We start from the raw sequence: 15,067 nt of genomic DNA, 5'->3' as shown, positions 1-15,067 counted from the left end.
GGCTTTGCTAATTTCTACAGGAGGTTCATTAAGGGCTACAGTCAGGTAGTTAGCCCCCTGACAGCCCTGACCTCACCAAAAGTCCCCTTCACCTGGTCGGATCGCTGCGATGCCGCGTTCAAGGAGTTGAAACGGCGCTTCTCGTCTGCACCTGTTCTGGTGCAGCCTGATCCTAGTCGCCAGTTAGTGGTTGAAGTGGACGCCTCGGACTCAGGGATAGGAGCCGTGCTGTCCCAGAGCGGGAAGACCGATAAGGTCCTTCACCCGTGTGCCTATTTTTCCCGCAGGTTGACCCCAGCCGAACGGAACTATGACGTCGGCAATCGAGAGCTCCTTGCGGTGAAAGAGGCTCTTGAGGAGTGGAGACATCTGTTGGAGGGAACGTCCGTGCCATTCACGGTTTTCACTGACCACCGGAACCTGGAGTATATCAGGACCGCCAAGCGGCTGAATCCCAGGCAAGCCCGCTGGTCACTGTTCTTCGGCCGTTTTGACTTCCGGATCACCTACCGTCCCGGGACCAAAAATCAAAGATCGGATGCCTTGTCCCGGGTACATGAAGATGAGGTCAAAACGGAGTCGTCGGATCCCCCGGATCCCATCATCCCGGAGTCCGCTATCGTGGCCGCCCTCACCTGGGACGTGGAGAAGACCGTCCGGGAGGCCCTGACACGAGACCCGGACCCCGGAACCGGACCGAAGAACAAACTCTACGTCCCACCAGAAGCTAGGGCTGCAGTCCTGGACTTCTGTCACGGTTCTAAGCTCTCCTGTCATCCTGGGGTGCGAAGAACCGTGGCAGTCGTCCGGCAGCGCTTCTGGTGGGCGTCCCTGGAGGCCGACGTCCGGGGTTACATCCAGGCCTGTACCACCTGCGCCAGGGGCAAGGCGGACCACCGCAAGACACCGGGATTGCTACAGCCGCTGCCCGTGCCTCATCGCCCCTGGTCTCACATCGGCCTGGATTTCGTCACGGGTCTCCCGCCGTCCCAGGGAAACACCGTCATCCTCACGATAGTGGACCGATTCTCCAAGGCGGCCCACTTCGTGGCCCTCCCGAAGCTACCAACGGCCCAGGAGACAGCGGACCTCCTGGTCCACCACGTCGTCCGTCTGCATGGGATACCATCAGACATCGTCTCCGATCGCGGTCCCCAGTTCTCCTCGCACGTCTGGAGGAGCTTCTGCCGGGAACTGGCGGCCACGGTCAGTCTCTCGTCCGGGTATCACCCCCAGACCAACGGGCAAGCAGAACGGGCCAACCAAGAGATGGAGCAGACCCTACGTTGTGTGACAGCCGCGCACCCGACAGCCTGGAGTACCCACCTGGCCTGGATCGAGTACGCCCACAACAGTCAGGTATCATCAGCCACCGGCCTCTCCCCTTTTGAGGTGTGTTTGGGGTATCAGCCCCCGTTGTTTCCAGTGGTTGAGGGAGAGGTCGGTGTGCCCTCGGTCCAGGCCCACCTACGGAAGTGCCGTCGGGTGTGGCGTGCCGCCCGTTCTGCTTTGTTGAAGGCCCGGACGAGGGCGAAGAACCATGCAGACCGGCGGCGGACCCCGGCTCCTACGTATCGTCCTGGGCAGGAAGTGTGGTTGTCCACCAAGGACATTCCCCTACAAGTGGACTCCCCAAAACTGCAGGAACGATACATTGGTCCGTTTAAAATTCTCAAGGTCATCAATCCCGCCGCAGTGAGGCTTCAGCTCCCGGCCTCACTGCGGATTCATCCAGTGTTCCATGTTTCCAGGATAAAACCTCATCACACCTCACCCCTCTGCACTCCGGGTCCGGCACCACCTCCTGCCCGGATCATCGACGGCGAGCCGGCTTGGACTGTACGCCGGCTCCTGGACGTCCGACGGATGGGCCGGGGTTTGCAGTATCTGGTGGACTGGGAAGGGTACGGCCCCGAAGAGCGCTCCTGGGTGAAGAGGAGCTTCATCCTGGATCCGGCCCTCCTGGCCGACTTCTACCGTCGCCACCCGGACAAGCCTGGTCGTGCGCCAGGAGGCGCCCGTTGAGGGGGGGGTCCTGTTGTGTGGGCCGCCGAAGAGGAGGTACTGCTGGCCCACCACCACCAGAGGGCGCCCTGTCTGGAGTGCGGGCTCCAGGCACCAGAGGGCGCTGTCGCCTCACAGGAGCAGCCAGGGTGACAGCTGTCACCCATCACCTGAGACGAGACAGCTGATATCAATCAACAGGGAGGTATATCAGCAGGACGGCATCTCCACCTCATTGCCGAGATATCGCTTTACCAAGGAGGTAACGTATCCAGCCGATTATATAAACCTTAATTACCTTTTGCCTTTATACAGAGAGAGAGAAGAGCAGCAGGAAACAGTATTTGGATAAGTACTCACACTCCTGCACTTTAGTGTTTTCCTGACAAGAGGTGGAGGTGGTGTTCCACCCTGTGTGTTGCTGGGTGCAGCCGCACCCACACCTGACTGTTTCTGTTCCTTGCCAGCAGTACCGGATCCGACGAGCGGAGGCAGTGGCCACCTGGGGTTCGGGACTTGGCGGCTCCAGTATCCCCGGGGTTCGTGGCAGAGGAAATCGGGTGGTTCCGGTTCGACTCGGACAGACGTCTCCTATCGTCGAGCCTGCCCACACGACACCTTTGGAATTCGGTTACTGCTGTATTTGTAATCTGTTGTGTTTGTTGTGTGAATTCACAACAGTAAAACTTTGTGATTTGACTTTCTCCATTGTCCGTTCATTTGCGCCCCCTGTTGTGGGTCCGTGTTCCTACACTTTCCCAACACTTCTCTAAGGAAACCTATTTGTTTTTTGTAATGGGTTCACACTACAAGACCTGGGAGCCACTTGTTGACTTCATGCTGAATGACCCCTACTCCGTTTCGCCACCCTATGAACTTTTGGGGCTGCACAGCATTGTGCTCTTCCTCTGTCTGTGTATATGTCCTTTTTGGATAAGTGTGAATGAAACATGAATGCTTTAGTTTCTACCAGATGCTGAACCACTTGGTGCCTTTTTGTAGTCCCTTTGCACCTGTCTAAAGGGATCCATGTAGAGATTTGACTGAGATTGTATACAGGTTTAAAAAAAAAAAAAAAAATATGTTAGTGGTGATCTGCCTCGAGGTCTCCCACTGCTTGACTGTAACTTATCATACATACCTTGCTTGGACGTCAATTGTGGGAGAATGCACTGGTGGCATGTGTTGCCACATCCACCACACCATGACACCGACTTGGGTGTTGGATGGCAACCACCAAGGCAGACAACCAGTCCATACACATTTTTGAAAGCAACCTTCTACCTGACAACAGAAATGGCTTTCTCCAGTTGTTGGGGTCCTCAACACAGACAGACGCACTGGATCACACCCGGACAAATGCACCATGTCCAAAATGCAATGTCCAAAACACAGTCTTAAAGATGGAGATGCTTGTTTTTTGTTTTTATCAATTTTCTACTCATCTATTCATCCCTTTTCTGAATCTCTTTATTTCAGTTAAGAGTCACTGGGGGCTGTAACCTATCCCAGTGGTCATTGGATAAGAAGCAGGGTACACTGCAGACAGGCCACGGGTCTATTGCAGGGCAGACACCCTCATCCACACACATACCTAAGGTCAGTTTCGAGTGACCAATTCACCAAACCTGAATGTGTCTCTAAGTGGGAGAAAGCTGGAGCATCTAGAGGAAACCCACGCAAACACGGGGAGTACATGCAAACTCCGCACAAAAAGGACCAGGCCAGAAAGAAAGCTCAGACCTAAGGCAGCAGTGTTAACCACAAAGCCACTGCGCTGCCCTGGTTGCCATACAGTGTTTTTTCTAAGCATTATAAGCCATAAAGACAACCTGACAAGAACACTACTGAAGGCTGTTGTATTTTCCAACTACTGCAAACACACCACACATTTTACACAACCACTTTCTGTCTCTTTAGTTTTGCTTTAGCCACACAGATTTCCAAAAGAAACAAAGTCCACATAACATCCACAGCCAACAGAAATACATGCAGAGACAAATGTCGAAGGTACTGTAGCACATTCAGTCCACATCAATACATAAACAAACAGTGAGCTACGAAAGAAGCCTACTGAAAACACACAAAAGTGTGGTCGGTAATCATATAGCTCACTGCAAATCAGCTGTCACAGAATGAGTCTGTTGGTGCTGTTAAAACATGGAGATAATAAACACAGAAATGCACACGTTCCAGCACAGCAATGGATTTATCTGATGACCAATGATGATCACCACTGCCCCCCAGTGGAGAATACGTGTAAATATGGACAGACATTACCTGAAATAATACAAATCCTTTGACTTTTTTAAACTGACAAACAGAAACATTGACATGACCAAAAAAAATATTAAAACATAAAACCTACATACACTGCAGAAGTCTTCAGCACCCTACTGATTTGGGTAAATGTGGGACTTGGCATGTTTTGTGCTTAGTTAAAGATTAAATCTGAAATTTTAATTTGTAATTTTTTGATTCTCAATGTTAAAGTGAATGTTGCTTTATTTTAGAGAATAGTATATTAGAAAGTATACTTTCTAATATTAGAATGCCCACTCTTTCTAATATTAGAAAGTATACTTTCTAATATACTATTATATATATAATATATATTAGGGTATCTAATATAATCTGAACGTTTATAACAAACGTTCAGATTCATAACGACCTTTCTGCATTGGAGGTTTACACCTCAGTGATACCACAAAGATAACAAACAGCATAATAATATCTAGTAACTGATCAATATGATGGTCCTGTAAAACTGTGGGATACTTCACCCACCATGACTTTTCAGTTATGAGGCAAAGTGTGTTCATAGTCCATATTTGTTTTATTTTTTTGTAATGGTCAGCACTTTGTTGCAATTTATGTGACATTCAGAAGCAGGCTGTTTTTTTACAGGACAGTTTGATCTCCGGTATTTACAATTTACACAGTGATCATTTTAAAATTCATTTAAGAAAATTATTTTGAATGCTCAAGCATGAGATTTGCGGGGCAAGCATAGGATTAATGACTCAAATCAAACTGAGTTAGTGATTCTGCAAACTCTATAATAGCTACTGCATATTCACCTCTTAAATTTCGGGTTCTGATAGATAATGATGTGATGCCTATCTTGGTCCACTCTGACAACTTAACATGCAATATAGCCATGAAGACAGGCAGGCTTATCAAGATGCTTGTGAAGCCTTGTTGCTAATTGCAGGGTTCTGGTGGCCATTAAGGCCACTTGTGCTGTTCATCAACACAATGATTACTGATGACTTTTAAAACAGACGCACAACCAGCCACAGATATGTCAAACACATTATTTCTCACCTTTCCTCTCGGATGAAAGGAGTCAAGAAGCGAGTGCTGTCATCCTCGTGGCTACTCTGTTGGCTGCTTTGCTGGCTGCTTTGCTGGCTGCTGCATGAGTCATGGGAGAAAAACAAGCAAAAATAACATGGTTTTTGGGAATGTGATTATGTACAGTGCATGAATATTTTAACGGTTTTTATTATTTAATCAATGTTCAAGTGTTTTCCAGTGCAGCAACACTGCAAGGCATTTAGTCTGTTTTTCTGACACACTGCGGGCTGTCGCCAGTCGGGCAACACAATCAGCAGTATTGTGAAATCATGCATGTTCCACACCTGACCAGCTCCTTTGGGGCCAAACAACTTCATGATGGCATGTCTGCTCTGAATACATCTATAACAATTCATTTCTGTTGCTTGTTTTGCTCAGGGCCACCACAGCAACCCTTAAGTTCATTTGGCACAAGTTTAACACTAGATGCCCTTCCTATAGTGTGTACAGAATACAGCATGGGTGGCAAGCACACTAACCACTTGCCCCACCCTGCTTCCCTGCTCAAAAACCAACAATTCTGCATATTAAGGCAAACTATATAAGTATCAATATGACAATCCCGTCTTGCTCTGTGTTGACAGTTGTATACACCCTGTCCTGTTCACACACAGGTAACACTAGAGGGGGCTATATGATACAATAAGGTTTGCTAAACATAAAGGGCTGTGTAAAAGAATATACATCATAGAATCACTAAAACTAAACATGAAAACCCTTCTGACTGTCACATTCAAGTTGAGACTCTACTTTCTCATTCACTGTTAACGGTCATGAATATTAATAACAGAGAAGCTTTGCGGTCACTTGTTTTCAATATATGATCCCTCCACTTTAAAATTCTGCTCTCGTTCACAGCCGCACTTTGACATTTAAGAAAAACAGCCAGTCTGATGGGAATAGTCCGCATAAATTCACACTCCCCAGCTGCTGTCCAAATCTGAATTTACCAGTGGCAATGAGTTTTGTGATATGGAAGATTTATGAAATTATAGCCTATACCTAAAGTGAAGAGGAAACAAAGAAAGCTCTGCAGATTAAACTGTCTACTCAAATGCAGAAGGACAAAATGGACTATAAAGTGATATATTTCCACCAACATCACCAATCATTTGCTGTTTGAAAATAATTGACAGAATTATTACATTGAAGTGTGATTGGTGACTTGATTTATTTTTTGAAGGATGGCACATTCTCTGTTGAGAAGCTGCTGTCTTATGAAATTCAGTGATTGATAGTCTCGCAAAACAACCCCATTTTACTATTTCTAACCATGCCCCTTCTAAAGGCACCTTGACACTTACACACATTCAACCCCCACATTGCAGAGCAATTTGTTGTGCCAATGCAACCTGCTGTGTTCTGCTGGATTAATTTAATTTATTTCATTTATATATCACAACAGAGTTGCCTCAAGGCACTTCACACAAGTAAGGTCTAACCTTACTAACCCCCAGAGCAGCAGTGGTAAGGAAAAACTCCCTCTGAGGAAGAAACCTCAAGCAGACCAGACTCAAAGGGGTGACCCTCTGCTTGGGCCATGCTACAGACACAAATTACAGAACAATTCACAAAACTAATATACAGGAAATGCTGTTGGTGCACAGGACAGGAGGGTCTCCAGCACAAATACCATACCCATCTCAGGATGGAGCTGCACCTTAAACAGAGAGAAAAAACAGAATCAGGCATCAGAAAGACAAGAAGTACAGCATAATTCGCCAGCATTAAACAAGAAGAAAAACAAGAAATACTAAGGTGATCGCCAGCCACTAGCCCTAAGCTTCACTAAAAGACCCAGAATTTAGGTAAAGTTTAGGCCACGGCATGCTCTGTTTCCTAATAAAATGAATTAAAAGAGTACAAAATGTAGAACTATACAATGCCAGTATGCTAGCCATACGGAAAATAAGTGTGTCTTAAGTCTGGACTTGAAAGTCTCCACAGAATCTGACTGTTTTATTGATGCAGGGAGATCATTCCACAGAACAGGGGCACGATAAGAGAAAGTTCTGTGACCCGCAGACGTCTTATTCACCCTAGGGACACAAATTAGTCCTGCACCCTGAGAATGCAAAGCCTGGGCTGGTACGTAAGGTTTAATTAGGTCAGCTAAGTAGAGTGGTGCCGGTCCGTGAACAAATTTTATAGACTAGTAGCAGAACCTTAAAATCTGATCTCACTGGGACAGGAAGCCAGTGAAGGATGCCAAAATGGGTGTAATGTGGTTGAACTTTCTGCTTCATGTCAAAAGTCTGGCTGCAGCATTTTGAACCAATTGGAGAGCCCTAATGCTAGACTGCGGTAAACCAGAAAATAGAACATTGCAGTAGTCCAATCTAGAAGAGATGAATGCATGGATCAGGGTCTCAGCATCAGCCATAGACAGGATGGGACGAATCTTTGCTATATTTCGCAGGTGGAAGAAAGCAGTCCTCATAATAATTCTAATATGGAGGTCAAAGGACAATGTAGGATCAAAAATTACCCCAAGGTTCCTCACTCTGTCAGTGTAATGTATGACACACGAGCCTAGGCTAAGTGTTAACTGGTCAAATTGATGCCGATGTCTCGCTGGACCAAGAACCATCATTTCAGTCTTATCAGAGTTTAAATGTAGGAAGTTTCTAGACATCCAACTTCTCAATGATGCAAGGCAATCTTCTAAGGCTTTTATGTGAATGAGATTACCAGCAGTTATCGGCATGTATAACTGAGTATCATCAGCATTGCAGTGAAAGGTAATCCCAAAACGCTGCAATATGTGCCCAAGGGGAGCTATATAAAGGGAGAAAAGCAGGGGTCTAAGACAGACCCCTGTGGGACCCCAAATTTCATGTCACTAAGGTTAGAGGTAGTGTTATTGTACAAAACACAGTAAGAACAAGATAGTCCATGAGCTGCCGTGACACCACTTTTTCCAGAATTTTAGAGCAAAATGATAGATTTGATATTGGCTGATTGTTTTTCAATACACTGGGGTCAAGATTAGGTTTCTTGAGTAATGGTTTAATCACTGCAGATTTCAAACATTTAGGAACAGATCCAAAAGTTAAAGAAAGATTAATAATTTCCAGCACTGGATGCTAAAATTAGGGTTGAGCCGGATACTCGTCTGAAACGAGTATCCGGTACGGATAAAGCATTTTTGATGAGCACGAGCATGATACAAGTAAAACTCTTCAATATCTGTGCTCGTGGTGAAGGAAAATCCTGATTGGCTAACTGACTGTCTTCACGCTCTGTGATTGGCCAGTCACTCACAGCCCCCGCCCCTCCCTACACAGACATCTCTACACCCAGACCTCACTCTGGCAGACACAAAGACAGGAACTGATCTCTCTCTCTGTGCTTGGCTGGTATTTAAAGTTACTTGGTAAACTTGTTTCGTAACGTACACGGTGCTTTTGACAAGACAGAGCTGACAATGGCTCATGTTGTGTCGGTCACGGTCTCCACTCCTGTCGAGTTTTTTTTTTTTTTTTAACCGTTTGTTCTTTTGGCTGGTGATTAAAAGTCAGTTGGAAAACTTCGCTTGTACTGAACACGGTGCTTTTGAGAAGAATACAGTGAACAAGGCTGCCATTTCCCTGTTTGCCATCACTGGATGTTTGCATAAATCACCAAGTTCACACAGATCATTAAAAAATAAGCAGTCTTAGAAGAACCTCTGTCTCCCTCTCACTCAGTCACACACACATGCATACAGACACACACGAACAGACACCTTATTCAACATTATTTAACTTTGTCTGGAAAAAAAATGACAAGAATTTTAGGTAGTAAAAATAAATAACTTGGAAAAAAAATCACAGTTTGATCATAAAATAATAAAAGTGTTGAGTATGACAACTCTTGTTCATGCATACTTAGTTCATAATTTCCTACTACATTGAATGTCAATTCTGAGGCTGTTCTGTTATTCACTCGTACACTTAAGAATATTCATGCTCTGAGTTTATAAACAACTTGTTCTGTAAATAGTTTCTTTACTATTGTGATCAAAAACATTGAATCTCAATTCTGAAGCTGTTCTGTAAATATTCATTCATTCATACACTTAAGAATATTCATTTTCTGAGTTCATAAAAAACTTGTTCTGTAAATAGTTCTCTTACTTTTGTGATCAAAATAATTGATTTGAGTCTCAAATTTGAGGTTGTTCTGTAAATAGTTTTCAAATAAACAATAAATATTGCAACTTCTGATCAATCCTTATCAATTTCAGGCTTAAAATAATGTACAGATTTAAGCCCTGCCCATTTCCTGTTAAACCACGCCCACTTCAGAGTTAGGTCCCGCCCACTCCAAGTACAGATACAGATCATTTAGCTGGTTGAACAGATATAGACAGTGGTGTACTCGCTCATCCCTATACAAAATAATGACTTTGTGTATGATAAATCATTCTGTCTCAGAATTTGGCTGATGAACTCAGAGGAAATTTCTACAGCTGCAGCTGTTCTTGTGTGCTTCATGACATGGAGAACACATTTGGAATCATCTCAAAGGTAATCATTTGTAATTAGGGCCCGAGTAGGACAAAGTCCTGCGAGGACCCTATATTGCAAAATTGTTATTATAATGGCTTGGTAAAACAGTTGCATTTTCATTCCTTCTTCTGTAAAATTATGTTTATTATGGATTTAACATCTCGTCATAATCGTTCAGATGAGGTGTGCTGTGATGCACGGTGACACACTGTTTTTCAATAGGTGGAACCCAAAATTTCATGTTCACGTGTAGTTCACAAAATTAATGTGTGCCCGAGATTTTGAACATTTAAAAATTTTCTTCCGCACTTGCATGCAGCCACGCACAGTTTACAATGAGTTTACTCTCTGGCAAGGCAGATTGCGTACCAGTGCGCGGATCAAATTTGTACAAGTCTCAAGGTACCTTAATAACCGCGTCACACATAGCCAGAATGAGGCCGATTGGCGTCAGAATCACTATTAGACCCAAATCTTTCAGTTTTAAAATGTTCTGACAGCCATCTGACCACACAGTTGGTCAAAATCGGCCCACGGCCCCGAATGTGATGCACATGGTTAAAACCCTCCAGGCACCACTGAGCTGGGACACCTATCCGACAGCAGTGTACAGTCTGAGCACCATCTGACTGCAATTTACATATTCTGATGGAGACAAAACAGGATCCGAAATGATTTGAGCATGTACGAGGGAACCTCGAGATGGTTCGTGGCACGTGCCACATATAATAATGTCCACTTCCAATGTCTCCCCCCCGAGCCCAAAGGAACTGTTTATATGTATGTGCCACGCTTCATCAAGATAATTATGAATTATTATCATGTACAGTGAATGTGAACAGTGGCTATCAAACCGAAAGCACCATGCGCTACTGCGTGCATGCCGCCGTAAATCTGAACAGGCTGTTATAAATTATAAAATAAATTGAAATTGCTCTTATATCCACAGTAGACCTCACAGTACAGGTATTTGTCCATTCTTTCCCATGGGCGACGTAAATAATGTGAACTATTGTCTCCATCATATCTGTATATAACATGGGCAGCTGCACCTCTCTGTAGTCTCATGCGCAGTAATGCGTCACTGCACGCGTCAGGCTCAGAGCTGAATGGATCTCACTGCTGTAATATACAAATTATTACTGACCTTACGTACCGGCCCGGGCTTTACGTTCTCAGGGTGCAGGACTACTTTGTGTCCCTAAGGTGAATAAGAAGTCTGCGGGTCACAGAGCTTTCTCTTATCATACCCCTGTTCTGTGGAATGATCTCCCTGCGTCAATAAAACAGTCAGATTCTGTGGAGATTTTCAAGTCCAGACTTAAGACGCACTTATTTTTCCTTTCATATGGCTAGCATACTGGTACAGTTTTGTTTTACGCTTTTTACTCTTTTAATTCATTTATTAGTAATGGAGCAGCGGCCTCAACTTTAACTACATTCTGGGTCTTTTAGTGAAGTTTAGGGCTAGTGGCCAGCGATCACCTTAGTATTTCTCTGTTTTTCTTGTTGTTTAATGCTGGTAAATTATACATTATTTTTTGTCTTTCTGATGCCTGATTCTGCTTTTTCTCTCTGTTTAAGGTGCAGCTCCATCCAGAGATGGGAGTTGTATTCGTGTTGGCGATCCTCCTGTCCTGTGCGCCAATAGCATTTCTTGTATATTCGTCCGTGAATTGTTCTGTAATTTATGTTTGTAGCATGGCCCAAGCAGAGGGTCACCCCTTTGAGTCTGGTCTGCTTGAGGTTTCTTCCTCAGAGTGAGTTCTTCCTTACCACTGTTGCTCTGGGGGTTGGTAAGGTTAGACCTTACCTGTGTGAAGTGCTTTGAGGCAACTTTGTTGTGATTTGGCGCTATATAAATGAAAATAAATTGAAATTGATCACCTTCTAACTTTGGAGGAGGAATGACATGGAACTGTTGTGCCAGGCCGTGACAACATTAATAAACATGAATCTCACCTCCAACAACCACCCTGGAGTTTTTCACAGCACAGACATGGAGCCAAGACCGCAGCCTGTGGTTAAAATCCACTCACCCGGCTGCTGGACTCAACCACGCAAAAATAAATCCCATGTAATAATCCAACCATCGCGGAGAGAGAGTTGCATTGTGCTGCTGAAGTGAGATATAACAAAAAAAGAAATTAAAGTTCCCTGGAAAGGCTGCATCTGACGCATGGGACTGCACGGGTTCACTGCCAGCAGCTGGCAACGGCATGCACGCGCACACACATAGCTGCTCATTCACCCATTGTGAACACACACACCCACACATTTGCCGTGTCGGGCTGGTTCCTGCACATTCTTGCCATGTGTGATGGGGGCTTAACTCTAACCACAACCATAATGTAAGTGTCTCCCTTCCCCCAACCCTAACCCTCCCAGACCCCTTGTGTCACCCTGCATTTTGTGCCCCCTAGATTCACGAACCATAGATTAATTTACTTTTCATAATGCCATCATGAACTGCTGTGAGTTTGGGTTACCAAACCAGTGATACTGCAAAAAAAAAAAAAAAAGGATTGAAAACTTCCTGAAGCTAAAGGCTAAAGTGCAAAAAACTGCAAGCAAAGAAGTTGTCACCGCAGTGGCACCGCCAGGGATTTTGGGTCCCATGAAAAGAAATCTTACTGGGCCACCCCCTCATACTAGTTTGTCAGTATTACAGTTGCATTAGGGACCTCTCTGGGCCCCTGTCAATCATGGGCCCCTAGAATCCTTCTCCTTATTCTCCCATTGTAAGCACCCCTGTGTCAGCGTATTCCTGCAGTGAAACATTCAAGATTTTTTTTCTGATTACGCTGAAATATTCAGAGACCTCATTAATGTCTTTATCAGCTCTATGAATGATTGTGTGAAATATTAATACACTTGGATGGTGTGGAGGGATTGATGGCTGGTGAAAGGTGCTGCCTTGTTTCCTCAAAATAGCTGTGCTCTTTTTAGGCTACAAAACAGCAGATTCCACAATTTCTGCAAAGTTCCACTGGTCCCAGGTGTGCAAACTGCCAGAATTGCTCAAACATTAAAACCACACACACGCACACACACACACCTGATAAATGTGACTAATTCCACAACTGAAGCTGTGTCCAACACAGAAACAAAAAGGCACACATGCGCGGAACATTGCACGACAGTAATTTGCACCACAGCATTCAACTGGCTTTGTAACTTTGGTAGATAAATTAGGGGGAAAAACCCATCACTGAAGCAAACTAGCTGTTTCAGTAACCTGATCATGCTGCCACAATGATTAAGATCAATAAAAGATTGGCAATTCTGCTTTCAAGATTTGAAGCGGGAACATTTATAAGGGCCCCTTCACACATGCAAATACGTACAAGTCAGGGCGACTCATGGTGGTAGAGCTCGAATGAGCGCACCACGAAACATCGCACCAATGGGCAGGCGTGCACGATGCTGGTGCTACAGTTTGTGCATGCAACGGTGTCTGTCGAGCAGGAACACAGTGTGAGCTGCTGCAGCTGCTCGCACTGTGTTCCAGAGCTCTCAAGTTGAGATACACTCGAGTTATTTTCCACCAAATCTTGTCCTGCAGGTCATTTTGGTGGAATGTCATGCATGTGAGTGTGACAGCATATTGAGTCTCACGCCGAGCGCATGAGACCTGACAGGACCGTTTTAAAGTGTGAGTCTCACTCAGAATGCTGAGAGCTCTGTGTTCCATGGGATGAGGTGCACCACATCGCGCCACTGATGTGGAGGAAAATAAAATAAAAAACAGCTGTAAAATTAGTTAATATCACTGGGCTGATATAAATAATACATAAAAAGGGGATGCAATACAGAAGCCCTCAGTTAAATAACCCTGGTTAAAGACAAAGAAAAAAAATGCCACAGGATTCAAACTTGCACAGTCTGATTACCAGTTGTTGTAGCTGTGATGTCCAGAACCGGAGATGTCTCAACAGCCACGCCCCGTGTCCTTTCAGCGCACAGATCAAGATGTTACTCTGTGATCAGATGAGAGATGCCTCACCTGCGAGGGGAATCCCCACACACAGATGTGTGTGTGTGCGTTGGGGCGATGCAAAACACACGCACACGTGTTTTAGGGGGAGCCGACATTCTGGCATGTCACATGCGCACTCGGCAACTTCACTCTCGCGGGGCACTTAGACAAATTTCACTGCCAGCATGATTGTCTGCAGACTGTTTTCGTGTTAACAGCGCAAATGGCCACACATATTTTAAGTGCCATGCGAGCGGTGCTAGATGTTCATGTGCGTCAGTTGGAATTTGGCCGACACCTGCCGCGACAGGGGTCACACAGCGCACACTCTGTCTTTCAGCCACTGGTGTGCGCAAATAGTTGTAACAGGTGTAAGTAGTGTTAGAAGCACCTATGATTCTACACATTTTGCATATGATTCCTGCTTCATGCGCACATTATGTGCAGATCGACCAGATTCGTTCTATGTGTGAAGGGGCCCTAATTAATGTAGATAAAATAGATAATTTTATTATTTATTTTTTGTGGTTTGTGGCTTGGCTAAAGTAGGGATTTGTAAAAAGCCACCTGATAGTGACAAAAAATACATAAATTAAATAAAGAAGATGGTTGCTGAGGGATAATTAATTACAATAATAATTAACACTGTTTAGTAAAGTAGGCAGTCCTCAGATGGTCTTGATTAAACCCACTCGTTCAAATTTGATTAACATGAAGAAAACAATTAATACTCTGTTCAGTAAAGTGGGTGGTCCTCAGAGTCACTAGCCACTCCATCAGGTGATTTCACTGATTAATTGATTCCACCTGCTCAAAGTGATGTTAGTGAAATCACCTGTTGGAGTGGCTGGTTGCAAAGAAAACCTGCACCCTCTTGACCCTTTCTGGACTCAGGTTGACACCACTGCCTTAGAGGTTGTTGGTATAACCCGATCAAGCTCAAATTCAAACTCGTCTCTGAGATACTCATTTGGAATCTCCTGTTCAAATCTGATTAATCCCCCATCTGGGGAATGGAAATGATGAATGAATGTAAAGCACGAGAAAACACCAAAGCCGACGGTCGGCCATGTGGCCTCGTCAATAGAAGATGACACAAGTTGGCTCAGTGTCCCATACTGTCGGGACAGCAGCACTCATCGACGTTGGACATAAATAGTTTTTCCAATGGTTTCCATGGTAACCAGATTTTAAGATTTTAACAGCGGTGCGGTGTTGGACTATTTTCTGT

At 44.8% G+C, this 15,067-nt stretch overlaps 1 protein-coding gene across 12 annotated transcripts in view; it reads right to left on the bottom strand.

The window, feature by feature from the left end:
* Positions 1-15,067, bottom strand: part of gramd1bb (GRAM domain containing 1Bb) — a 429,520-nt gene that overhangs the window by 268,300 nt on the left and 146,153 nt on the right. For 11 of the 12 annotated variants that reach the window (XM_034168028.1, XM_034168030.1, XM_034168032.1 and 8 more), the window contains exon 3: positions 5,332-5,421. The exons of the other annotated variant lie outside the window; for it this stretch is intronic. In XM_034168028.1, the coding sequence (XP_034023919.1) occupies positions 5,332-5,421 (90 nt within the window). The remainder of the gene's footprint in view (positions 1-5,331; positions 5,422-15,067) is intronic. 12 annotated transcript variants of the gene reach the window in all.

The sequence above is a fragment of the Thalassophryne amazonica genome, chromosome 4 (assembly GCF_902500255.1).
Source record: "Thalassophryne amazonica chromosome 4, fThaAma1.1, whole genome shotgun sequence".
In the NCBI taxonomy this organism is placed as follows: domain Eukaryota; kingdom Metazoa; phylum Chordata; class Actinopteri; order Batrachoidiformes; family Batrachoididae; genus Thalassophryne; species Thalassophryne amazonica.
Note: the sequence above shows the minus strand (reverse complement) of the source record. Positions and strands in the feature narration are given on the sequence as shown.